Genomic DNA, 27,948 nt, shown 5'->3' with positions numbered 1-27,948 from the left:
CTTCAGTTGCTGTCCCTTAGCTTTTTCCCAGCTATAGATGGCGTGGTTGTTGCTCGGTAACCCGAAGCTCTGCTCACGCAATTCTCTTCTCCTAGAACGGCAGTGATTGTCCAATACTAAGTACGCCTGCCTGAGTCTGCTCTACAACAAAATGTCCGCCTACTACGCATGTGGTGTGTGCGCTCACTCTCTAGCGGCCGCAGTGGCTTGTGGTTGCTATGGGGACGCTACGGTTCCTCTGGTGATCAGATTTGTATATTCCAGTCTCACAGTTTGGTAGTTGTCAGTTGGAGTTCGGGCAGCGGTAGCGGCAGCAGGTAGGCCCAGGTTATATATAGTGAGTCTATGTGTGGAGGACACCTGTGCTGTGTCATGTGGAAACTTCCATTACCTTTATCTTCTCTTTATCCTTCTAATGTTCGTGTTCTGCAGAATGAAGTAAATAGATTTCTCCTCGTGGTGAATGGCATTGTTTGCTTCATATAGAGGGTTGTCTAAGCAGGATATAGAGGGTTGCTGCTGACAGGATAAAGGAGAAGTGTCACTTCTCTGGGGTCAGACTGCGATCAGACCCGGGGCATGAAAGTCACCTGCCATCCTCCAGCTGCATGAAGGGCTTACTAGACCAGCACTCTATTCAGACCATATTCACACTACCATTGGAGTCTCCACAGCAGAATCTGCCTGAAATCTTCAGAGAGAAAAGCCCTGCAAGGTTTCAGTATAAAATTACAGAAACCTGCAGATCCCATTCTAGTCTATGGAGTCCGCGGGTTTCCACGTGTAACCGCTTTTTAAGCAGACAGGGTCTCTGTCTTTCAGGTCCCCATACAGACCTGAAGGACGGAAACCGGAACGCTAATGTAAACTTAACATCACTTTTATAGTTTTTTTGGAACGCGAATCTCCAGGAGTCTTATAGAAGAGAGTGGAGCGGTAGTCCGGCACTTGCACTGGCACTTAAAGGGGTTGTCTAAGCAATTTTTTTTTTTTTAATTAGGCTGGGAGAGGTAAAAAAGAAATCATACTCACCTGTCCCCATTGCCTTCCAGCACGGTCCATTCCTGCCGGTTCATTGTTTTCTTCCGGTGGAAGTCCCTGCTGCATGTGACTGCTGAGCTCCAGCAAAGGACATGGGGCGTCCCTACCTTTTGTGTGCAAGTCCCTTCTTGAGGCTGCTGGTTGGCCTCAGTGGTCACGTGATCACTAAGGCCAATCAGCGACTTCAGCAGCAGGGACCCGGGACGTCACAGCTGGCGAGAAATTCCACTACAGGAAGACAGCAGAACAACAGGACCGGACCGTGCCAGGAGGACACCCAAGCATCGGGGACAGGTGAGTAGGATATTTTTTTCCCCGCCTCCTATGGCTTATTTAAAAAGTAAAATTTAATTCTGGACAACCTCTTTAAGTCACATGGAGGATGCAGTGTGACTTTTGGGTTTCCCTTTTTCTGATCCCTGAAGTTCCTAGCAGTCTGACCCCCAATGATCTGACGCCTATCCCTTATGCTCTGAATAGAGGATAAGTGTCTGTAATGACAAGGACCTTTTAGTCTTTGAACTAGATGATTTTTGGTGAGATTCCATTATTATATTTTTATATCTACCATATATACTCGAATATAAGCCAACCCGAACATAAGCCGAGGCCCCTAATTTTACCACAAAAAATTGGGAAAACTTACTGACTGCAGCAGCTACTGGAAAATTTCAAAAATTAAAATGGTCAGAGTTTTTGGGTGCAGTAGTTGCTGGGGAAGGGGAGGGGGTGTTTTGGTTGTCCGTCTGCCCCTTCCCTGAGCTTGAGGACTCAGTTTTTTTTTCCCCCACTTGGAATTCAGTCTGGCTGAATATAGGGTATCTGCAGTGCTCCTATTAACCCCTTCCTGACGGAACAGGAGCACTGCAGATACCCTATATTCAGTAGACCGGGCACTTTCAGACACAGGGATACCTAATGTGTATGTGTTTCACAGTCATTTTCTACTTTTGTATGTATTCTAGGGAAAGGAGGGATTAAAAACTTTTTTTTTTTTAATTTTTTTTTTGCACTATTTTATGGGAGATTCTATACATTGATATTGTGGTTGGTCATAGATCCCCCCCACCACCCTTCTTAACAAAAAAAAAAAAAAACTGGGCTGAAAAATTTGGCTTATACTCGAGTATTGATCTAGGAAAAGGGGGGTTATTTGAACTTTTATATTTTTGTGTTTTTCCATATTTGATTTTTTTTTTTTTTAATTCATTTGTTTATTTCTAAGCCTACATTAGATTGCTTATGCAATAGACTGCAATACTACAGTATTGCGTTATTTGTTAATATCCTTGTGCTACTATTGAGCCCTGCTGCAGACACGTCTGAGAAGTCATATAGCAGTGGCAGGCCTGGGAGGTATCAGCAAGCTCCTGAGTGCCGTAGCAATGGAGTGGCTCCAGCAATCTCCCGGGATTGGTTTTCCATAACCAAACAGGAGAATGAACGTGGAAGTAACATCTCAGATGCCACAGTCACATTTCACCACAGCATTTAACCCCTTAATAACATCCGTCAGGATGTGGGGTCTTTAAAGATGGCGGCTGCCAAAGCTATTGGGTCTCCACTGTATTCTATTTTTGAGACCTGGCACTAATGCCTGTGATCAGAGTGAATTGTAGGCCAGGAACTTTCTGTTGAAATCGCTGCGGGAAGAACCGCAATGCATTCACGCCGTGGTTGTTCCCGTTTCCACCAAGTAGGGCCTTAGCCTGAACCCCCACATTGTGGAAACGCAGCTTCTTTTTGTTGCAGGTTTTGTTACGGTTTTTTTGGAGTCAAAGTCAAGAATGGCTACAAAATGAATGGGAAATATATACTTCTACTTTCTGCTAAATCCACTGGCTTTGGCTCAAAAACTGCAACAAAATCTGCAACAGAAAAAGCTGCGTTTCTGCAATGTGGGACCTTAGGCCGGGGCCGGATACGCCATGGGAAAAATCGCAGCGTTGTACAGTATCAGCAAAGTGGATGGGATTCATGTGAATCCCATGCCCACTTTGCATTAAAATCGGCAGCGCGAACACGCTTCGATATCCAAAACTGTTGCGGAAAGCATATTAATTATATCTACGGCTTTCCTGTAGATATAATGGTAACAGAAAGTCCGCGGAGGAAAACTCTGTGAACTTTCTGTTCAAAGCGCTGCAGGAAGAACCACGGTTGTTCCCGCAGCGATTTAGCGCTGTGTCTCCAGCCCGTAGGTCCTTATCCTTAAAGTGTTTGTTTTTTTTTTTTTTAATAAATGTGTCAAGGGATGTTTGGTGACTATTTTGTAAAATACTTAATTAACCTATCTAACCTCCTTTTTAATATAAAACAGGCTGAAACATTCTCTTTAGCCGTTTGAACTGTTTCTAAGGAAAGGCCGTATACATTTTGTATTGTGTCTACCAAAGAGGAATGTCGCTTAAAAAGGCTGTATCTTCGGTTTTGTACCACCTAGAAATATGGTTCTGGTATCACAAGGAAGGTGAGATTCTCAGGTTTCATTTGCTGGGAAGATTGTGCTAGCTATCAGATAACATAATATATCACTAGTTAATAACACAGTCAGGAATTTGAACTTAATGTGCAGTGGTTCGTGCTGCATATAAAATCATTATCCCAACTGTTTATAACTAGTGATTTATCCAGTACCTTTACCGCTAGTACTTTAATCTCGGCAGCATATGAAAGCTGCGAATCTTGATAAAGGTGGTATATAATTAGAGATACAGCCATTTTAAATTACAATCTCCCCCTTTGGTAAATGTATTGCTAATTGGAATTGTACAACCTATTTTTTATTAAAAGGAAATTTGATTGTTTAATAGAGTATACTATAAAGACATTCACACACACCCCAGTTTAAAATTACACTTTAAACTGTGGTTGCATCAGAAGAGGGATTTTATACTACTGTGCGGGGTAGCTGGAGGGGGACAATGTGCTGTGAGGGCGATTAATGTGGCAGCATACCATGTCTGGGTCACTGTATGGGCTCAATTGTGTAAGAAATTAATTGGAATGGGCGGGGTCAAAATGGTAATGGGTGGGTCTAAATGTGCTGCTGCGTGTATTCTGTGCCTCTTTATTATTATTTTTTTTAATGTAGATTGTGAGCCCCACATAGAGCTCACAATGTACATTTTTTCAGTATGTCTTTTTTGGAATATGGGATGGAAATCCATGCAAACACAGGGAGAACATACAAACTCCTTGCAGATGGGTTTTTTTTTTTGCCCGTGGTGGGATTTGAACACCAGGACTCCAGCGCTGCAAGGCTGCAGTGCTAACCACTGAGCCACCATGTGGCCCCTCTGTGCCTCTTTAAGTCTCTTGAAAGTTGGGTGGTATGATATAGAATGTATTTTGGCAAGAAGTATTGTTGTGCTCAGCAAACAGCAGAGAATATAACTTGCAAACAAAACAGAAGTAAACCAGGGAAGACTCAGGGGACTATTTGGGATATTGTTTACAAGCTGAGGCTCCCCAAGGCTTTATTTGTTGGATATTTATCATTGTGTTTAATTAGATGACCTTTATATAAGTAGCCAGCTGCATTTTGTCCCATATAGAAATATTTCCATGTAAACCTACGGTTGTTATTCACATGTATTTTTCCCTGAGCACTGGACTTTCACCATTGCAGTTCTTAGCATCCGTGAATATGTGCTGCTCCACTGATTCCAGCATAGTTGGAATTCTCTCTGTCTAGTCCCCACCACTCCCCAGCAACAAGCGCACTTAGGTTTGTTGCATGAGCTGCTATTTAAGCTCTGTAATGTCAGAATGACAGTGTCAGGTGTAGGGCATGATCCAGAGATCCAATCGCAGGCTGCCAGAGGTCAGAATCACACCCCTGCTCCTGACACCATCCTTCTGATAGTATAGAGCATAAATAGCATGAGATGCCAAAACACCATAGGCTGGTCTGGAATGGTGAGGGGCATAGACAAAAATTCCAGCTGTGCCAGAATCAGTGGAGCAGCTCCTCATACATAAAGAACTAGACTTCTCTCCGTGTCTGAGGTTTTACGACATAAACAACATTATACTTCATGAAAAAATTGAATCAATTATATCTGACACCTGCCCAACCTTTGATAAAGCCTGGACCCCTTGGGTCAATAGGTCTCGCATCCCAAGTCTCCCATGCTGTCTCCAACTTTGGACCTGGTGCTGGATTGAGTGCCTTCTATCCCCACCCCTCTCCCTTGGTAGGCCCATTGGTGCCACCCCTTGTGACCCATACCCATGGTAGCATTGTCTTTCTTTTCCTCATCTCCCCTACCCTAGATTGATTCCCATGCTTTTTACCTTTTCTTTGTATTTTGTTGCTGGTATGTTGTCCTGCTATTTGATGTCTTCTATATACCACTTTTTGATTGTATTTGGCTTCACCTTGTTATGCCGAGATGCTGTAAATCAGTAAATACTTCTGAAACTATAAAGAACTGGACTTGTTGGAAGTGGTGATGTCAAGGGTTATTCCCATCTTGACAAACCATTTCATACATGGGGAATAACTTTCCTCAAGTTCTAACCACAAAGGTAGTATTTTATGGGAACGGACTGGCAGTGCTGCTGTTCAGGATTTCCTCCTTTACTCCAAACATTATAGCTCAGCTGTTCCAGGCCGGGGTCTCACATGATGTAAACGCCGTGATTTAGTCATGCCAGGAACGCTGCGGAAAAAAACACTGAATTTTATAAGCACTGCAAAGTATATGGAATTCTAGTGAATCCATCCACGCATAGTGGAAAGATTCACGCAGCGGATACACTGTGATTTCCCAAATAGTCACAGTTTTGGAAATTGCAGCATGTCATTTATACCTTGAGAAACGTTGGTGGTTTCCCTACAGTTATAATGGAAGCAGAAAGTCTGTGAAAGTTCAGGAAGAACCACAATGTTTTGCTGCCACGTTTTTTTCCCACAACACTTTATTGCTGTGGCCCGCTATATGGGGCATCAGCCTAAGAGTGCATTCACACTTCTGATACGCTCAGCTCATTCTGAGCGTAAAACGTTCAGAATGAGCGCGTACAAAGCAGATCCCATTCATTTCTATGGGAGCTGGCATACGTGCGCTCCCCATAGAAATGAATGGGCTGCTTTTTTCCCTATTGATTTCAATGTTGATAATTTCAGGTAATTTGCATACAAATAAAACATTGATTTTAATGAAAATGAAGCTGCAATGCAGAATAAAAAATAGATTTCATTTTTTTTTTTTATATCAGTAGTTTTTATATTGCATTTTTACACAAATACAATACAGGAAATCAAAACCAGATAATAAACAGGATACATTCATGGCTTCACAATCTACATATAAAAAGGGGGAGTACAGAATAAACAAGGATATATATGGAAATGCATAGTCTTAACATTTAATCATATTTATAATTAGTCAAATATGGTAGAGTGGTATTAAGAGGCAATATTCAAATTGTAGCCATGGGGAGAGATTAGAACTAGCACGAAAAAACAAACAAGAACAAGTGAACAGGCCTAAGGAGCAAAGTTAGAAATGAAAGTGAGTTGAATCACTCTACAACGACCCATAAAGCTGGTGCTTTGCCACGTGGACATGTGCTCAGACCTACCCGCTACCAGTTAGCCACATTTGAGATAGTTTAAAAGGGTATTCTAAGAATATTCAAGGATATTAAAATAGAATATCCCATAGATAAGTGAGTGAGAAGGAGAAAACCAATAGCACCAGAAAAAGTCAAGACGTATAGGCTGTCAATGAGCATTTGGTGGAGAAAATGTTGTCGCCCAAATCTCCCAGTTTTTCTTGAACTTGTCCAAGTTACCACCATTGTATGCATAAATTTGTTCAAATTGGTAGTTCAGAGACACTACAGAAATCTGCTCAGTTAATGTCAGACGAGAGGTATATTTTCATCTATGTGCAATAAGTAGGCAAGCAGCCCCAAGGATTGCTTAGCCCATTGTGAGAGAGTCAAGGATGTGGTCTGGGAAGAAAGGTATGTCCCTGCCAGGCAACTAAAGGGTGTTTGGTAAAGGCCCACACCAGGGAGGTCAGCTGACTAATCAAAGCCTGATAATACCGTATATACTCGAGTATAAGCCGAGTTTTTCAGCACAGTTTTTGTGCTGAAAAGTCCGCCTCTGCTTATATTCGAGTCATTACGGTAATACCGTAGTTACAGACACGGGAGCGGGTGCCGGGCCACAGCATCGCCACGTTCTACAACGATGCTGGCGATGCTGCGGGCCCGGCACCCGACCCGGGTGTCTATATGCCAGGTCTTTAACTACGGTAGCTGTAGTCTGTCGTACTCTGTAGCTATAAAGGCGGCGCTCTGCTCCAGAGCGGTCGCCATTGCAATCGGCATCCCCACTGTAACTCTTACAGTGGTAATGCCGGAGTTCCTGAGCACTGGAGTTACAGTGGAGATGCCCTCCGCTGCGGGGAATCAGCAGGCGCCGCCATAACCCTGGAGAGAGGAGGGAGCAGGCGCGACCGCTCCCTCAAATGCAGCCCTGAAGTGCTGAGGGAGATCCCTGGCCGCCGGAGCTGAAGGGGGAGATCCCTGGCTGCCGGCAGGAGCGCGTACCTGAAGGAAGACCTTGGCCGCCGGACTTCAAGGGGAACTGCCGCCGGCAGAAGCGCTGAGGGGAAATCCAGGCAGCCGAGTGTGCTGGGGATTCCCCTCAGCGCTTTTGCCGGCGGCAGGCCAAAGTTCCCCTTCAGGTCCGGAGGCCGAGGTTCTAGTTCAGGTCCACGCTCCTCGGTGCTCCTGCCGGAGATTCCCCTCAGCGCTTTTGTAAAGGCTCCCCCCCCTTTCCCTAGAACACATATAAAACTAATACTGTGAAACACATACATGTTAGGTATCCCTGTGTCCGAAAATGCCCGCTCTACAAATCTATAAAAATATTTTTCCTGTACGGTAAACGCTGTTGACTAACTGCCCCTTCCCTGAGACTGGTTTTTTTTCCTCCCACTTGGAATTCAGTCTGACTATAGCCAGGCTAAATATAGGGTATCTGCAATGCTCCTATTCCTTCGGGAAGGGGTTAATAGGAGCAGATACCCTATATTCAGCCAGGGTAGCCAGGGTGAATTCCAAATGGGGGGGGGAAACCCAGTCCTCAAGCTCAGGGAAAGTGCGGACAGACAACCAAAACACCCCCTCCCCTTTCCCAGCAACTACTGCACTCAAAAACTCCGACCATTTTAATTTTTGAAATTTTCCAGTAGCTGCTGCATTTCCCCCCTCGGCTTATACTCGAGTCATTAAGTTTTCTCAGTTTTTTGTGGTAAAATTAGAGGCCTCAGCTTATATTCGGGACGGCTTATACTCGAGTATATACGGTAGTCTGTGTGTGAAGACTAGCAGTGTGGCACCACACTGACAGAGCTGACCTGTTCTAACCGAATCTACAAAGCAGGTACTGTGCCACTCGTTGTTGCCAAGGTGGGAGTCTGGTAGCCAGGCTTCTGTATAGTCAGGGAACAGTTTGCCTATGTTTAGTGAGTTCTCCGCCAAGAAGGGTTTTGTTTTGTTTATTTTGTGCCTTTGAAAAGGCAGTGTATGCATTACAAGTGAATAAAGCCTGAACTTGTGTGCAATCCAGTGTCTGTGTCCCTGCACTGCTACAAGCATCTACCTGAGTGATTCCCCACACCATCTAATCGCCTCCTGCCAGCAACTGGCCTCAAATCTACAGCCTAAATAGTCTTCCCAAAGACACGTGTTTGTTCTTCCAAAAGGTACAATCTATGTCGAAAGTACAATACAAAATTTTAGAAGAAGTCTGTGGGTCTAGGAGGTCAGCAGCCGGCTGCGGCAAGTGCAGCTGAGCCAATGGAGTTGCAGTCAGATATGAAGCTAATCTAGCATAAGTAAATGTCTCCCTAGCAGGTAGATTATCCTTCTCTTCCAACACACTCCGATACAATGGTATCGCCTCCGTAGAAGTCAGAGATCTACCCTATCCCACAGCTGCACCATGTATGCAGGGACAACTGTGGAATCTCATGAGTGAGTGTTGTACGAGGTAAATTCAATGGGACCCCAGGGATATCACTATCTGAAATATCACAGAAGGCACACCACACCCCAACCATAGCCAGTAAAGCAGAGAGGGGTGAATGTTTGTCAGGACCTGATGCTAACAAGAAACCCTCCCAGTCAATGACTTGAGCCATTTGAGCCTCCATAACCAGCCATAATTTGTCATGGTTCGATGTAAGCCAGAATTTAAGTTGACTCAAAGTTGTGGCTAAGTGGTAGCGATACAGATTTGGTATTCTCATACCTCCGTTGTCTCTTGCCTTAAAGAGTGTTTGCATAGCTACTCTAGGTTTGCAGCCATTCCAGCATCTGCTTTTGGAAGCCCTGGGAAATGTCAAAAACCCAGCTATGATTTTCTTATTGTAGCGGGGTTATCAGGCAGGGACACTACATGTATGAGATGATATCCTGGCCACAATAAGGAAATCATAGCTGATTCTCTGACCTTAGAAAGGTCCTGCATTCATGGTCGTATCCACTGACAACCGATCAAGACAACAACTTGTCACCACAAGATATTTATAGAAAATCTTTAAAACTCTGCAAAATGTTTAGTTCCTTATGTTTGCAAAAATGTTTAACTTTTAATTATCTACAAATTTAAGAATTATGTTCGTGGTAATACCCCTTTAACTAAATGTTTTTGATTGGAGGTCAGCTGAATTCCCAGATATGGTAGAGAATGTGGGCACCATTTATAGGGTGATGAGTCTTTTATATGACATATGCCATGTTGTGTTAGGCCAACGCCTAAGATCTGGGATTTTGATTAGTTAAGTTTGTAATATGACAGTGCTCCAAAATTTGACAGGATCTGGGATACAATACGTTGTGTGTTATCAGAATAATAAAGGGACAGGATCACATCATCCATGAATAAATTAATTCTATGATATATGGCCCAGTTTGATACCAGGAAGACCAGGGTGTGACCTAATTGTTTCAGCTAAGGGCTCCATCACTAAGGAGAATATTAAGGGGGACAGCGGACAACCCTGCCTCGTTTGATTTCTGATAGAGAAGGGGCAGGATAGGACTCCATTCGCCAGCACTTGTCCAAATGTGCTAGAGCAGACCTGGACAATGTGCGGCCCGGGGGCCACATTGGCCCTCTGACTGCTTCTATCCGGCCTGCATAGCTAGTGGAAGTTTTTTCAAGGACCTGTGATGATGTCATCACAGCCTATCACTAGGATAGGCTATGACTCATTAGTGGGCGGAGCTACACGGGACTGTGTGCTTGATGCAAGCTGCCGGCAATGGGGGCTCCTGGATGATAAAGAGAGAAGAGACAGCATGTGTGAGCAAGAGGAGGGGGGGGGGGTTCTAGGGGCAGATGTAGGGGGGCAGTTAAACTGAATGCACATGGTGGGGGGACATTAAACTAGGGGGCAGATGGAGGGTGATGTTAAACTGGGGCAGCTGGTGGAGGATATTAAACCATAGCCGGGGTAGCTGGAGGGTTACATGTCTGCCTCTAGTTGCCCCCAGTTTAATGTCCTCTTCCAGCTTCCCCATTTTAATGTCCCCTCTATTTTCTGCTAGTTTATACTGGGGCACCAGGAGAGGGACTTAATACTGGGGGACATTTGGAGGGAAATGTTATAATGTGGGGGTGTAATGTTAGCGTGACTATAGGAGGATTTTACTTTGTGGGGCACATGGAAAAATGATTGAGAATGGGCGGAGTCAACAGAGAAGTAGGTGGAGCTAAATTTGCCGCGGCACGCATGGCCCTCTAGAGCCGTTACAATTTCTCATGTGGCCCCATGGGAAGATTAATTTCCCACCCCTGGGCTAGAGTATAATGTGGAAATTGTAGTAGCTATGGGACCCAAGAAACCAAATTTGTGTAAAACGTCGAAAAGTTATCCCCATTGTAACATATCGAACGACGGGCCCGGGCTGCTGTAACCAGTGTGATCACATGTCTTGTGCTGTCTGGGGCCTGTCTCCTTTTGGGGAATCCCACCTGGTCACGACCTATGACTGTAGGCATCACGTCGAGGAGTCGATTTTCAAGTACTTTGACAAATAACTTGACATCAGTATTCAATAATGATATGGGCCGTAGCTTTTAATGATTGAAACTGTGTATGGGTGACAGTGGAAGGTGTAAGGCGTTTCGGAACTGACTAATATCCGATCTAGGCTGCGAGATATCCGGCTTTTTCCTCAGATTATACAGGTCCTGATAGTATTTACTGAATTCGTCTGCAATTCGTCATGCTGAGGATGCAAAATTGTGGCATTTTTCGATTCATAAAAAAATTAATTGAATTTTGGATGTAATTCTTGCCGCCTTAACTGGTTGTGCCATTAATCTGCTCACTTAGTTTCACGACCAATAGCAAGAGGCTTTCAGTCATTTGGCGTGTTTTTCAAAATCCACCAGTAGGTGGGCACTCAGGTCATCTCTAGCTTTCTGCAGAGCAGCCAATAGGGTGGGGCTAGGGGCAGTTGCTTTTCTAGAGTTGCAATAGAAGTGAGTAGCTCAATTTGGGAAGTAAAAAATGAGAATTGAAAAAACAGAAGGGGGTAAACCAAACCACTTTATTGGCATAAACTTTCAATGTAATGGAGAGTGAATATGTAGTCATAACTGGTGGCTCGGCGGTTAGCACTGTTGTCTTGCAGGGCTGGAGTTTTGGGTTTGAATTCAGCCAAGGAGTTTGTATGTTCTCATCTTGTTTGCATGGGGTACTCTGATTTCCACCCACACTACAAAGACTTGATGATAAAGAATTTTGATTGTGCATCCTACTTGGGACAGCGTTGACAAGATCTCCGAATGGATGGTGTTATATAAAACCTCTGTGCTAGTTCAGTGTGCTATCCGAATTTTTCCCAGATAGCACACTGACTCATTCATTTCTGTTAGCCCACACACATGACCATATATTGCACAGTTCTGTTTGCAGGCCGCAAAAGTCAGGACAGGTCCTATTCCTGTCTTGGTTTGCAGCCATGCTTCTGCGGCTCCTATTCAATGAATGGACTACGGACACATGGCCAGAGAACGGGCAGCACACGAATGATATCCATGTGCCACCTGTGCATCGGCTGTGCCTTCTTAATCACGACTTGAGTAAACAAAACAAATAAGTCAGTGCTTTTTCACACTCGACAAAACAGAACTTATTCTATATTATCATTATCTGCATTTTTATACAAGTTTTGGTCTTTTATTTCCCCAGAGTAAGAACATAATGCGACACCTAAGTAAAGACCCTTCTGTTCCACCAAATAGATATGCTACCTGCGGTAAGTTATAAGAATATTTTTGGTGGTTGTTATGGCAGTGGTGTAAAGTTAAAGGGGTTTTCCGAGCAAAAAATCTTATTTATTTACTTTTTTTTTTTTTTAAGTTAGTTAGTGCTATTAATGGATTAATAAGTATACTCAAGTATATTTATCAGTGTTTTGAGTGATTTCTGGGTCTCTGGGGAGCTCCTGGCATCCTCTGGATCAGGCATGTCAAACATGCGGGCCGCATGCGGCCCTTTACAGGCATATCTGCGGCCCGCACAAAAGTCTCAAACTTTGTCTCTAAGAGACAAAGTTTGAGACTTTTGTGCGGGCCGCAGAGGTGCAATACTCACGTGGCTATTCTCTGCTGTGTAGACGTGATGTGACGTGATGACGTCACATCGCGTCTAAATCTTCAGACGGAAGCCGCGCGGCTTCCGCCCCCGGCAGCTCCCTCCTATGTCGGCTCATTCATTTGAGCCGACAGCGATGGTCGCGGCAGGCGGGAGAGAGAGAGAGTGCGGCGGGGGAGCGAGGACTCGGAATCGTCGGAGAAGGTAAGTTTAATGTGTGTATGTATGCATAGAGGTGGAACGTGAAACAGGGCAGATGAAGGAGGGGACGGCATGACACTGAGATGGGGGACATGAATCTGGCGACAGAGATGGGGGACATGACTCTGGGGACAGAGATGGGGGACATGAATCTGAGGGCAGAGATGTGGAGACATGAATCTGGGGGCAGAGATGTGGAGACATGAATCTGGGGGCAGAGATGTGGAGACATGAATCTGGGGGCAGAGATGTGGAGACATGAATCTGGGGGCAGAGATGTGGAGACATGAATCTGGGGGCAGAGATGGGGGGGACATGAATCTGGGGGCAGAGATGGGGGGGACATGAATCTGGGGGCAGAGATGGGGGGGACATGAATCTGGGGGCAGAGATGTGGAGACATGAATCTGGGGGCAGAGATGGGGGGACATGAATCTGGGGGCAGAGATGGGGACATGAATCTGGGGCAGAGCTGGAGGGGACATGAATCTGGGGCAGAGATGGGGGACATGAATCTGGGGCAGAGATGGGGGGACATGAATCTGGGGGCAGATATGGGGGGACATGAATCTGGGGGCAGAGATGGGGGAGACATGAATCTGGGGCAGAGATGTGGGACATGAATCTGGGGGCAGATGAAGGGTGTATATGTAAATAGATAATTTTCTTTTATGAAACTAACAAAATCTTCTCAGAGAACAAGGCTGACTGATCACCACTTATAATCTAAAAAAAAAATTTGAAAAAAATGATAGCAAATAAATGTTTAGTTTTTAATTGCTGTATTTTTGTTAAATATATGTTGCTGTTACATATTACTACTTCATATCTTGTTTTCATGACTGCTGTTAAAATACGTGCGTGACATTAGCTGCTGTGTGCGGCCCTCGCAACAACCTCTTGTTACTCATGTGGCCCTTGGGGTACCCTGAGTTTGACATGCCTGCTCTGGATTCGTTTACATGAGATAGCTTCCTGTTCGTTTATCCTACAACTACCATGATGCATTGCTCTTCATACAGAGCTGAATCCCACTACATCACCCATTCACTCTCTCACACCCCCTCCCTGTTTCCCTAGTTACTGGCCCATCCTAATTAATTAATTCAGCCCCCCCCCTTCCATCATACTTGCCTGTCTTCCTATCCGGATCTTCTGAGCATGAGAGATCCCTTCCTTCTGTGCATCCGGCTCCTTCTTCTTGATGTCTGCTGGCGCCTGTGCAATAGAGCTGGAGAAGCCCCTAAAGGAAGTGATGATCCAGACAAGAAGACCGGCAAGTATATTGGGCTGGGGGGAAGTTATTATTGGTGACGTTCTGCTTCTAGAAAATGCGCCCGGGTTGGTCACTTGACTACCCCTGCGATCTGGGTAAATATACATTTTTTGGTAAAGGAAGTTAGAAATTAGGCTGGTTGAGGGTGTTTAGCTCAGGGTAAAAATATAATTTTATCCTGGACAACCCCTTTAACTGAGTACTAGAATTTGTAAAACATTGTAATTGATGTGGATGTGAAACCAGGTCTTAAACCTGAAAACTCAGTGACCACAACTGCATGGGCAGCAGGGAGTATATTCTGTGTATAAAGATTTTAATGTGCTACAAGCTGCATGTATTTTTTTGATTTTCATTTTTGACCCCCACCAACACCACTTCCAAACTTAAGGTTTGTGGGACAAATTGTTCTTCGTAAAGGTACAATGTACTAGGGAGCTTTAAGAAAAATTCTGAATGGATTAGAATAGTTCAAATCTGTGTGTTGTGGGACACTTATGGACTGTGTTTTTACAGTGTTTATTGTGTAGCCAAGTCAGCTGTATTCTATGGGTCGGTACAATTACAGCAATACTATATTTGTATAGTGTTTTGGGGTTTTTGTTTGTTTTAATCTTTTTTAGACCCAATGGGGAAGAGTCTTGAACTCTAGGGGGACTTATACATTGCTAATCCATTGCAAAATACTGACACTTCTATTGCAAACTGCATAGAGCAGCCTGTGATAGAAGTGCATTCCAGATAGGCCTGGGAGCCTTCAACAGGCTCCTGGCTGGCATGCAAATGGATCACCACCCCCGGATCACGATCCTCAATCACCAAACCAACCATCCTAAATAGGCTATATCTGGACTTGCATCACTGCTGATGGGGAAATATAGCTGTCTTTAGTTATTTCTATGTTTAGCTCTACATCTCTCATGATAGGCTAGTATAGTGTTACTAGCCTAGAAACGTGTAGGTATGTGTTTTTCTTGGCATAACATCATGCACTAATTGATATAGTCTCATTAGGATGGTTGGTTTGGTGACTGAACATCGTGCAACAAACACATTCTATTTAGGGGCTGATGACTGTGAGATTTACTACTCCCAATTGTGATCTCACAGGACTTATATCTGTGTTTGACACCTGAGCCTCCTAGCTTCCACCACAACTAATGAATGAGAAACAATACAGCAGGATTCCCAGTGTCTTTATGACATTACCCCATTTTGTTGTGGTTTTTGCTGATAACACCGTAGCTAAATTTGCAGTGTCCTTTCACCATTTCGGGCAGTATCAGTTAATAGTGTTTATTTTTTCCACCAAGATTGGAAATTAGTAAACCGACTTTTCATATTGCTAAGGTTTTTGTTGCAGAGGTATACTAATATTAACATTATCTGACCTATTGAGTCTTTTGAAGGTGTGGTGTCCAGTAGTATAAATGTTGTGGTGACAATTCCCCCATGTTAGGGAGCGTTCACACTACCGTCGGTGTCCTACATGTAGTGTCCGCTCCTAGTGTCCGCTCAAAATCTGTCACGGACATTAGGAGCGGACACTAGCTGTGTCCGTGACAACTGTCATTCATCTCAATGGGTATCGAGTGCGTTCTTTTGCACTCCGTGCCCGTCCTTCCCTGTCCGCAAGTGAAGATGTCCGACTTCTCAAGCGGACAGAAGAACCCTGCATGCATCTAGTGTCCGCTCCTAAAGTCCGTGACAGATTTTGAGCGGACACTACATGTCGGACACCGACGGTAGTGTGAACGCCCCCTTACCTAGTGTCTCAAATGTTACCTTGCGTCTCTGATGTGACGTTGGCTTGGGTTGTTAAACATTTCTTTTAAGGGAGAGTTTTCATGTACCAATATCTTTTGTTATACCGATAAAGATTTTGTAGCTTTTATTACCTTATTTTTTGGATAGTGCTCATCCATGCAAGTTTGTAATATTTATCATCCAGTATCAGATAAACGGAATGTCACCATCACTCTTCCCCCGCCCCTATGCAATACTTGCCAGCCTTCCTGTGTCCGTGGAACGGCTCCTCCCCTCTTCCTGTCTTCTACAGTGGGCGGCATAGCTTAGCCTGGGAGAGTAGGAGGGGCTAGTAATGGGCGATATCGCTAGACAATGAGTGGGAGGGACTGCTATTTTTTTATTATTTTCTGGTCATGATTGGCTTGTTTTACAATGAGTGGGAGGGACTAGGCTTAATGAGGGAGTGAGGGTGAGGGGGCTAGGCTTAGTGAGGGTGAGAGGGGCTAGGCTTAGTGAGGGTGGGAGGGGTTAGGCTTAGTGAGGGTGGGAAGAGCTAGACTAGTGAGCCGGAGGGTTTTGTAACGGAGTGAGAGGGAGTTAGTGTATAGCTAAACCGTAAGGGTAAGTTCAGACCGTAAGTGTAAGCCGGTGCACTGCACCGACATCCAGTCACGCAGTGTATTCAGGCCGAATCGCGAGGCGAAACGGCCTGAAGAATGAGCATCTCGCTTCTTTTTCCGGGAGCCGGAAAAAAACACGCTCCTGGAAAAAAGACCTAAGTGGCTCCCTTTGATCTCAATGGGAGCCGTCTTTTTGGTCAGGATTTTGAGGCGGATACGGCCTCAAAATCCTGACCAAAAATCTCCGTGTGAACTTACCCTAAGTCTGCACAGCGGATAGTAGAGAAAGGTATATGGGTGCACTTGTTAACCCATCACTAGCACTAACGCACCTTTATAAATAAAAGATTTTCTGCACGGAAAACTCCTTTAACATGAGCAAAGCATCAGTGCACTAAGCATTGTTCAGCAGCCACAGTCATGATATAATTTTATCAGAGACTCTTTGTAAACAGAAAGAACTGACTACTTAGCAGTAATAACATTTTAGCATAAAAAGTTTTTTTTGTTTTTTTTTGGGGGGGGGGTTGTTACAATTCAGCTCAGCTTGTTATATTTTACATATATGGTTATGACAGTTTTACATGTTGCATTTTGTATTACAGACTGGTATTACCATGCACCTTTAAAACAAACTGAGAAGACAAGCAGAGGAGTTGATATTCCTCCCACTTCACAAATTCCAGGACTAAGTGACCTTGCTGAACCCCATAATGAGTTAAAAAACGAAGGCCGCAAAAAATGGATCAAAGATACAGACTCTGATTATGTCAAACTGGCCAAACAAGGAGGCCGGCCAGGTACCGTATTTTTCGGACTATAAGACGCACTGGACTATAAGACGCACAGGTTATAGAGGAGAAAAATAGGGAAAAAAAATTTTCAGGCAAAAAATGGTAAAATATTTAATATATGGGAGTTGTAGTTTTGGAACAGCTGCAAGGCCACATTGACAGGTGACCCTGCAGCTGTACGGGGATGTATAGGGCGTTTTTTTTGTGGGGCCAGGTGTAGACCGGGCATTTTCAGACACAGGGATACCTAATGTATATGTTTCACAGTAATGTTATACTTTTATATGTATTCTAGGGAAAGGAGGTGAACTTTTATTTATTTTATTTTTTATTATATTTTTTTTAAGTGTTTTTTTTTTTTTTTTTTTACTATTTTAATATCCCCCGCCTAGGGGGCTTGAACCTGCAATCATTTGATTGCAAGTCCCATAGACGGCAATACAAGTGTATTGCCGTCTATGGGAGATTCTATACATTACTATCGCGGAGGGTCATAGACCAGCCGCGATAGTAATATATATTTATGACAAGCCTCGGAGCCTTCATTAGGCTCCCGGCTGTCATCGGAACAGGCCGGCTCCTGCGGCCTCGCCGTGCAAGAGCCGGCCTGCATCACTAAAGGTATGGGGGGGGGGAGCTAACTAACTGTCGGGACCTGTGGAGGAGGAGTGGGTTTGCAGTATGGCCGTGCTACTGCCACCGCTGGTTTTCTTCAGCGGCAGTAGCGCGGCAATCCGCAGGCCCCGGCAGCTAAGACAGTCCCCGGCATCTGCTGTAATAGACCGGCGGATGCCGGGGAGTGTCTTAGCTGCCGGGGCCTGCAGTATTGAAACACTTCTGCCGCTGAAGAAAACCAGCGGTGGCAGTAGCGCGGCAATCTGCAGGCCCCGGCAGCTAAGACACTCCCCGGCATCCGCCGGTCAATTACAGCAGATGCCGGGGACTGTCTTAGCTGCCGGGGCCTGCAGATTGCCGCGCTACTGCCGCTGAAGAAAACCAGCGGTGGCAGTAGCGCGGCCATGCTGCAAACCCACATTCAGACTATAAGACGCACCCTCATTTTCCTCCGAAATTTGGGGGAAAAAAAGTGCGTCTTATAGTCCGAAAAATACGGTAAATAGTAAAATGTTAGAATGTATTTATGACGCAAATTGCAATAGTGAGCAGTCACTTACTACTGCAACTATTTATGTTGTTATTTTGCAGTTTCCTAGCCAATAAGCAATAAATCAAATCTATTGTATTGTAGCTACCACCGGTATGAAAATTTTTTAATTTTACTGAAAAGTTTTTTATTTTGTAAATGAATGTTCATTACTTAAAGTACTTCGGTACCGTAGGGCTTTACAGTCAGAAGGGCGTTTCTGACACTTAGCCAGGGACGCCCTTCTGCCCAGCAGCGCCTATCGCGCTGTACTGTGTCAGCGGGGAGGAACTTCCCCTCCCTCTGCTCACACAGCGGAGGGGGGCGTTCCTCCCCAGTCTTAGAGCACAGCGCGATAGGCGCTGCTGGGCAGAAGGGCGTCCCTGGCTAAGTGTCAGAAACGCCCTTCTGACTGTAAAGCCCTACGGTACCGGGACCGATATCGCTTTACACCGGGCACAGATCGGGAAAGCCGATAGTGCGCTGAATTCAGCGCACTGTCAGCTTTCCAGCAGTATATAAAACTGCCTGTGCCCGATCTGATGAAAGGTCCTCTTTAAAGTGGTGGTAGAGGCAAAAATGAATAACCAGTTTAATTTATAAATGAGCCGGGGCAGTAAAAAAAAAAAAAAATCACCTTTCCACTTTTGCTCCGGTGGCTTTCAGGGCAGTCTGGTCTTCTCGGTCCAGTGCTGACGTGTTTCCTCACTGCACGTGACCGTTAAGGCCAATCAGCGGCCTCAGCGAAGGGCAGGCATTGTCACTATCTGACATCATGGGTCTCTTCCTGATGCCACTGATTGACCTCAGTGGTTTCAGTGGTAGGGATCCACAATGTCACAGCCAGTGAGCAGTTTCACTTTGAGAGGCCACCGGAGCAAAATATCGTATGGGGCCGGAACGCATTAGCAGGACACTAGAGCATCAGGGAGAGGGGAGTATGTTTTGTTTTGGTTTTGGTTTTTTGCCTGGACAACCTCTTTAAGTAAAAGAAATGGGCACTGTCATATTTTGATTGTTGCCATAGTTTGGAAAATCACAGCATGTCAGTTATACCTACGGAAATGCCAGCGGTTTCCCTATTGGTATAATGGAAGCAGAAATGTTTCCTCTGCAGACTTTCTGTGAAAAGCGCTGTACCTTGCTATCCGGGGCTTTAGCCTAAAGGTGGTGACACACTATGAACCCTGGATAGAGCTGCATCCTGTACCTAGTCTACAGTGTGTTGCTAAAGTCACACTATTGTCAGCCTATTCAATGTTCTGATGCATCGGAGGACCAGAATAATGGATAAGTGGACTGCTACAACAGCAGACACATGTGGAGCTCAATGGACCCCATTAACTATAATTGGATCTGTCAGGTGTCTGTTCATTTAAACTTAAACTCCATAAATAAGAAATCAGACTTGTAGCATTTTTCCATCTGCCGATTTTAGCCTAGGTGAAATACTGATTAATATTGCCTGTCTAACAGTTCAGGCTGTGGGGTTTTGTTCTTACTGCACAGAATAAGGATACGCAAGTGAAATTATTTGGCCTTTTACATAGAAGTGAAACTCAGGTGAAGCTCCATTTTCATATAAATCACAGGTGTATTCATATATAAATGTAAGGAAAAGTACACTGAAGGCATGCTTTGAAAGTACCATTGGTCTAAACCCAAAGTGCAAATATTCTGTGTCTGCTGTCAGCACCCCTCTGCTAGAAGCATGAATAATATATCTAGGTGTAATAATCAACTCCTTATATTTTCAGATCTGTTAAAGCATGTTGAATCCCCTCAGAAGAAAGTCCAGCCGGTCTCATATGCACCCCCTGACTGGTACAGTCATCAGCCTTCAACACCTCCAGAAACAACCGCGTGAGTTCTTCACAAAATCTCATGTTCCAGTATTGAACTACATGAATCTACACCCATTGCTGTCAATATTCAGTTCTTTTGGTGGCAGAACAATTAAGCTCAGATGGAATGGCATAGTCTTACTATATTGACATTCGTTTGACTTTTCTGTAGAGAAGAAAACATATGGTATTTAGGAATGACTACTTATAATTAAAGGGATTCTATCATTAAAATGCTATTTTTTGTCCCTAACACGCAGGAATAGCCTTAAGAAAGGCTATTCTTCTCCTACCTTTAAATGTCTTCTCTGCGCCGCAGTTCGGTAGAAATCCCAGTTTTCGTTGGTATGCAAATGAGTTCTCTCACAGCACTGGAGACGGGCCTCAAACTTCTGTTTGAGCACTGGGGGCTGGCTTCCAACTTCTAGGCTCTGCCTTCAGGCCTGTGCATGCCCCTGGCCGCTTACCCCTGTTTAGTGTGCAAGCAGCCACAAGAAAATGGCCAATTACACCAGTTAATTGTGTAAGCGGCCACAGGACAATTACAGCGGACATGCTTTTCTTTGTGACACTTTAGTAGCCACTATTCGCCAAGGCAGTTCCCAAATCTCATACTAGAAAAGAACAAGTTTCAGTCTAGCAAATCCTACTGCTTATGCAGTTGTAGTAGAGCATAAATTACAATGAACTGATATTGTTAAAAGGGTATTACCTTCTCTGTCCTTCTATTGGAGAGAGCAGCATAGCACAACCTCTTCCAACCTCTGACCACTACCTTTGATGTCTTATGTCCTTTCTTTAGGCTGCTGATTGGCATTATGTGATCATGTGACCAATGAGGCCAGTCAGTAGCCTAAGGAATAGACCACAGGCTGTCACAGTACAGTGGAGACTTCTGGCAAATCAAGACAGCAGAGCAACAGCCCCCCTCCCCCCACACGCGCACACACATCTTCCCCGGCCTAGCAGGATTTTTTTTTTTATCCTGGACAAACTCAATTATAAACTGCTCGCAGATCATCCTTTAAAAAAGTACTGTGCAAACCTAGCCTACAGGACCAGCAGAAGACAACTCCATTTGAAGTTGACCTGAGAGTGATTCCTTTGCTACTAGTAACTATTTCTTCATATAACCACCTACGAGACTTTTTTAAACCCTTACTTTCCAGAGATAGCATAGTAACTGAGGAAATCGCTCTGATAAAGCAGTCTTGAAATTAATGGGTTTTTAAACTGATCGCCGGCAAACCGTCCCCAAGCTGTTTTTCCTAGGACAGGTCAAGGCACAAGTGTGAACGCTGCATAAATTGTATATGTTTTACTGTTTCATGCTATACTGCATATTAACTAGATTGTATATTTATTACACTTTACCATGTCAGTGCACCATTACGAAACATTCCAGACTACATGATCCATGAGGAAGTTACTGACGAAAAAAATGACCAGAAGTACGAGTCGAAAAGAGGCCCAATTGAATTTGACCAGAAAACAATTTGGCAGCGTGACCAGGAGGAAAATGAGAAGGAGAATCATTATGACAAAAAGGTACTACATCTGTTTTTTGTATCATGTCACCAATATATTCTAATAAGTGTGCAGTTATTTCTAGGAGGTGGGAGTAGTCGTCTGGTAACTTTGCAACCCCTTAGCCAATGAGTTTTAGTGTATTTAACTCTTAGTTGGAGCAAGTTGTGTTCCTCAGTTTTAATGGCAGTTAACACGTGTAACTTTGAGACATGCTACTCCACACCAGTGGGTTCTTTAATTCCACAGAAAGTAACATTTCATGCTAAAAAGAAGATCTCCACTGCTACGCTATGAGGAAACTGATATCTGCAGCCAAAATGACTCCTGCATTTTCCCAGTAGTGGCTGAAGGCAAGGACCTAGTTAGCAACCTAGGAAGGTCACTCCATATACAACACAGTGAAAAAAGACAGGAGTATTTAAAGTAGAAAGGAGCAGTTACAACCCCTGTCTGTTTTGTAGCGAGCTTTGTAACCCCTCGTTCACATCTGCGTTGGTATTCTGTTCGGGAGAGTCCGCATGGGGACCCCCCAAACGAAATACCGAACGCATTTGCATGTGCAGTGAAAGCACATGGACCCCATAGACTATAATGGGGTTCGTGTGCTTATCTCCGCAGGGAACATGCGGACAGGAAAGTAGTTCACAATCTACTTTCCTGTCCAACTGATTCATGCAGGCAGTGCGCGGCAAGCACACGGACCCCATTATAGTCTATGGGGTTAGTGTGCTTTCACTGCACACCACTTGCAAATACGTTCGGTGGTCCATTCGAGGGTGGGTCCCCATGCGAACTCCCCGAACGGATTACCAAACGCAGATGTGAATGAGGGGGTAGTTGCTGCATTTCTAAGTCTCTCTTCCTCCACGTTGTACATCTGTTTGGATATTTAAGTAATTGAGAGTTATAGTCCATCCAGGAAAAGCAGCCATCCCACGTTCTGCCAGACCACACACAGCCCACAGAGGTTACCCTTAGATTTTGCCACTTTCATACCAATATTGAAAGACCAATGTTATTATTTGTATAATAAAAAGTTGTACAATTTTCTAATATACTTTCTTCATGTATTTCTAGATTTCTTTGCTTACTGTCATTCATTCTGCATCTTTATGATCTATTTTGTATACTATACATAAAATATTTTTCTTCAGGGTGCATAATATTTGTTTTTAAGTGGTTTTAATATTTCTCTTTCCAATAGAATGTATTTCTTTTACATTTTTGTGTTAATCATTCTCTAGGTATATGTATGCTCTTGTTGCTGGTAGAGTGTTGTTTCACATACATTGAAACTTATCCACTTGTTCATATTTTTGATGGTGCCTACTTTTCCTATGTATTTGTTGTTCATATAGTATGCTATAAATACATTGCACAACCAAACAAAAAACAGATAAAATAGAATTTTTATTCACGTGAAAAGCAAACAAAAAAGGCCCTACACATGTTTGTGTTAATTTTACCTATGTAAAATAAAGTTGTATGAGCCTTAGTTATATCTACTTTCTTAGGGATTCACAACTTTTATAAATGTGCCATATAGGGAACTCTACTACTTCTACTTCGAAGAAAAGTGTTGAGTTTAATTTTTTTTCACAGCACTGTATCTGTAGATTTGTTGACAGATCTTCCTGTATCCATGTCAATCGTCTCTGAGCATGCTAAAAAAAACTATACTGTTGCTGTCTTCCAAATAACTTTTGACACAAGGCCAAGAAATCTCCAACTTCTGGTTGTAAAGCACTGCACTATATACTATATCTATATATCTATGTTGCTATAGTTTGTCATGCATATATTTGTATTTATTTTTAAGCAGGTTAAACTGCCAGCAATAAACCCCAAGTTTATGAATGATAACGCTGTGATTGCATCTGGGAAGGGAGCTCCAAAAGCCAAGGCTGAAAAGCTTGGGAAGAAATGTTTTTTTCCACCTATGTAAGTATAGAGCATTTATAAAAATGTATTACATTACTGTGTAAATCTAAGATGGGATAATGGGCAGTATTAACAACACAAAAAATACCAAATGAATATGTAAGAACTGTCAGTTAGGCCCCTTTCAGTTGACCATGTGCTATTTCAGTGTGTTATCCATGTTTTTCCTGGCTACACACTGACCCATTCATCTCCTATAGGCCCAATCACACTACCGTGAATTCCACAGATCCCGATGCAGGCCGAGTATCTGTGTCACAAAACTCAGCGCAGGTCCTATTCTGCTCAGTGTTTGCAGCAGAGTGAAAACCATGGAAGGCACACAGATGTATTCTGTGTGTTGTCTGAATTTATGGAAGAGTTACCTAGCCACCCACAGGGATTTTTTTGCTTCAATATGCAAACAGCTAAAACAATGGGGAAAAAAAATCCGCTTGCTATCTGTGAATAATATCCCACCTCTAATGACAAAAGCAGCCAGAAATAGATACAAGTATATAGAAGACTTTTCTTACATTGCAAGATATGGGATTTGCAGAATGTTCAGTCCTTTGCACAGAGCAAGCAGTTTGCAGCACTCTCTTCTCTACATTCACTTTGTGAAGAGACTAGACCAGGGGTAGGGAACCTTCGGCTCTCCAGCTGCTGAGAAACTACAACTCCCAGCATGCTCCATTCACTTCCATGGGAGTTCCAAGAACAGCAGAGCCAGTATGCATGCTGGGAGTTGTAGTTTTGCAACAGCTGGAGAGCCGTACGTTCCCTACCCCTGGACTAGACCTTCCCTCTCCACTCAGTCTCATGAAGGCATCTTGCTGTTTAATGGTATCTATGGTGTGGAGGAGATGGCTCGGTAGCAGCATTGGTGCAGACCCAAACAGTCAAAGACAGGGACATGCAGAGATTCAGCGAACAGGTTTATTTGGAAAAAGTAGGACCAATAAAAAAAACTTTGTTTCAGGCACAAAATGAGCAAAATAAAATACAGCCTTAACTTCAGGCCAAAACAAAATTGTGCTTGTCTGAGTGACTAACTAAACAGAAATTATAACCTAACTGTACGTGTGGCTTACTACCAGCCACATGAACAAAACAAGCTCAATATTGTCTCACTGGACTCAAGGTTACCGGACAAACCCAGATGCCTCCTCTTTTATTTATTCTACATGTTAAACACCATAAACCTTAAAGTTTAGATGCCAGAAATGAAGTTTTCTGTTCAACTCGCCTCTCAAAAACAAAAATTTATAAAAACTGATCAAAAAGTACTCTCAAAATACAGGTCTCTAAAGCTACATTGGAATAAAACTATAGTTATGAAAGCAGGAATGCAAAGAGATAAGATGTATTAGATCACTAAAGGGTTAAAACGTAGAGTTGTGTAACAGAATTATTTACTAGAGACATAAATTCAAAATAAGATTAAAAAAAACATTTTTTTGTGAGGGTTTTTACAATTTTAACGTGACTAGTAGGGGGGTTCATTGAAGTTGAACTAATTAACAATCTAGTAAGAGCAAAAAATATTAGAACGGTACTTTTGGGACTGTTTGGGTGTATTCCCATGTGTCAGAAATGAAACCCTTTGTGCCATGTGGTGAACACATGTAAATTTTACTGCAATTTTTCTGTATATTTTTTACATGATGGTTTGTACAGGTGCAAGAACTTAAATGCACTTATTTTACCTTTATAGTACATATGGCTTAAAAAGATATTGACCACACAATACTGAGCTGTTACGCATATATGATAACCCCCTAAATAAAATTAAATAACAAATCTCATCAGCAAAACTCAATTTTTTTAGGAACCAAGCCAACATGTATTGGTTTATTCTGTGATAAGTATGTGGTAGAGATTATATTTTCAGAAGAATATTTCATTCCCCAAATCTCAGAAAACATGATATGCAAATCTGTAATAGCATCTTACCTACACTTTTTCCTGTTATTGATACTGCAGGCCGGGGAACAAACCTGATTCCGTTAATTTTGGTAAATTACTTAGCAACGGATACGGAGATGAATGGTATCGTCAGCAAGGAGACCAAGATAAGAAACCTGCACTAAAGTCCAAAATGAAAGGTAAATAAGAATAACTCATTCATAAGTAATTTTGTGTGTGTGAAACTCTTGACAAGGTTATACACAGATTATAGTATTGCTATATTATAATTATTTGTCCCTATGCTTATTTAATGATGCTCCGTAGAGGTCTATTGATTTACTCTGGATGGCCAGCATTAGAGGGTTATTAGCTGAGCACAGAGTAGATGTAGCTTTATTGATCCATCCAAAAGCCTGTTAAAATCAATTACCAGCTCATTCAATATCATTATCCATGGAGGGCATATAGAGGTACGTTGAAACTGTAGTGTAAGCAAAGCCTAAATAAAAATGGTTTTGAGGAACTTACTATCACATATCTACTATTCTGCAAGTAGCTGTTATTTTTCCAGCAGGAAACTCAAATTAAACATGGATTCTGGATTTTACACATACCACCTGTTCCACATAGAATCCAAAAGTGATAAGTCTATGGCTACCTCAGACACAGCAAATATGACCTTCCCTGAGGAGGACACATTTATACATAAGTCGCATGCATGGTGCATGCAGATTATTATTATTATTTATATAGCACAATTAATTCCATGGTGCTTTACATTTGGAGTTTACATACAGCACACAAAATATACAGGTAGATATAATACCTAAGACGGCACGTAGCAAAAAAATGCCAGTGATTTTTACCGTGGCGTCTACGCCGCAGGCAAATTGTGGTGTTTACGATCCATGGGGCCACAGCCTAACCCTTTTGCTGCCAGGGGTTTTCAGTCAATTTCCACCTCTGTTAGGCAGGACAATTTTTACACTTGAGCTGTACAAATAAAATCCAAATTACATCACTAAAAAAATTATACTTACTCCCATACCTATACAGTATATTTTCTGAAAGTGACACCGGCACCATTGTCGAAATGCCACTTGGCACTGTATATGAACAGGCACCTTCATGCAATTTTGATTTAGGCTAAGGCGACATGCAGCGCCCACAGCAAAAAGGCACTGCAGGAAAAACCACAGTTGCAACGTATCACGGCTTTTCCCACAGCGTTTTCCACAGAAAGTTAGTAGATCTTCTATGTGATAATCAGAGAGCAAAAGTACAGTATGTGCTCTGATTGCTAGGAATGGGGATAACATGGACAGAAACCATACCACCCCTCACCCTTGGGTTACATACAGGTTATACATGGATGATGATTTTTCACTGTACAGTCTGCAGTGCTTCTTCTCTGCCCCTCGTCTACCCAGGAGCCCCCCTACCTGGTAGGAGAAAAAGGAAGTCAACCTATATGTTTGCATAGCCTGACTTCCTCTATACACTACAATACACAAGTACTTTTAATATTACTATTTCTACACTTTGCTGAAAAATTTGTGAAGAGAACTTTAATCATTACCTTTTTTCATCTGTAAGGGATCAACTCAATAAATCATTTTTTTCTGTCTTTTGCAGGACTTGAGTAAGAGAAGGGGGAAGCTTATCTTCTGTATCTGCTATATGAATACATAGTCTCCAAACTGTATTCTTAGAAACGCTGCAGGAAATATACTGAACCTTAATAAAAGAAAATGTACCAACATTTGTTTTTATTACTTTCATGCTACGCTGTCTAGTTTTAATGTTCATAATTATTTATATTGAGGCCACATAAAACTGCTAATAATATTATTGTGTTAATCTATACTCCCTACCCATCTTTTGTATTAGTTTAGTAAAATAAAAATGAAGTTATGCACAAATGTGTATGATTGTGTTTGTATATATAGATATATTTCTATTTATTATAGCTTAAAATATACATTTACAGTAGCAATGAATGCGCACACCCAACAAATGATATATCGTGTGTGAGAATAAATCATATACCACCAAAAAGAACACACATGAAATCTAAAAATGTATAGTTATTAATAATCATAATTAAATATAAGCACATAAACCAAAAACACATAAGACAAAAATGCTATACTGGTACATAGGGGGGACAATATAGTCAAACAACCAAAAATTACCAGGGCATGGAGGTAGGGAGAACAGGTGAGAGCCAATGTCACCATAATAATGTCATCATGTCATGTACGAAAAAAAAAGGATAT

At 42.9% G+C, this 27,948-nt stretch overlaps 1 protein-coding gene across 1 annotated transcript; it reads left to right on the top strand.

Moving 5' to 3' along the window:
• Positions 1 to 26: 26 nt before the first annotated feature.
• Positions 27 to 27,448, top strand: C4H7orf57 (chromosome 4 C7orf57 homolog). Its single transcript, XM_075271159.1, has 8 exons — positions 27 to 317; positions 12,278 to 12,342; positions 17,132 to 17,326; positions 20,222 to 20,327; positions 21,691 to 21,856; positions 23,661 to 23,779; positions 25,745 to 25,866; positions 27,305 to 27,448. Exons 1-8 carry the CDS (start codon positions 169 to 171, stop codon positions 27,313 to 27,315), a joined length of 933 nt encoding a protein of 310 aa, XP_075127260.1. The 5' UTR covers positions 27 to 168; the 3' UTR covers positions 27,316 to 27,448.
• Positions 27,449 to 27,948: the final 500 nt, after the last annotated feature.

Source organism: Leptodactylus fuscus, chromosome 4 (genome assembly GCF_031893055.1).
Source record: "Leptodactylus fuscus isolate aLepFus1 chromosome 4, aLepFus1.hap2, whole genome shotgun sequence".
In the NCBI taxonomy this organism is placed as follows: Eukaryota; Metazoa; Chordata; class Amphibia; order Anura; family Leptodactylidae; genus Leptodactylus; species Leptodactylus fuscus.
Note: the sequence above shows the minus strand (reverse complement) of the source record. Positions and strands in the feature narration are given on the sequence as shown.

Bases quoted from the DNA above. Each gene is read 5' to 3' on its own strand.
- C4H7orf57 (XM_075271159.1), top strand. From the start codon at position 169: ATGTGGTGTGTGCGCTCACTCTCTAGCGGCCGCAGTGGCTTGTGGTTG. The intron at 12,343-17,131 runs GTAAGTTATAAG...TTTGTATTACAG, and splicing joins AAATAGATATGCTACCTGCG to ACTGGTATTACCATGCACCT. The intron at 21,857-23,660 runs GTACTACATCTG...ATTTTTAAGCAG, and splicing joins AGAATCATTATGACAAAAAG to GTTAAACTGCCAGCAATAAA.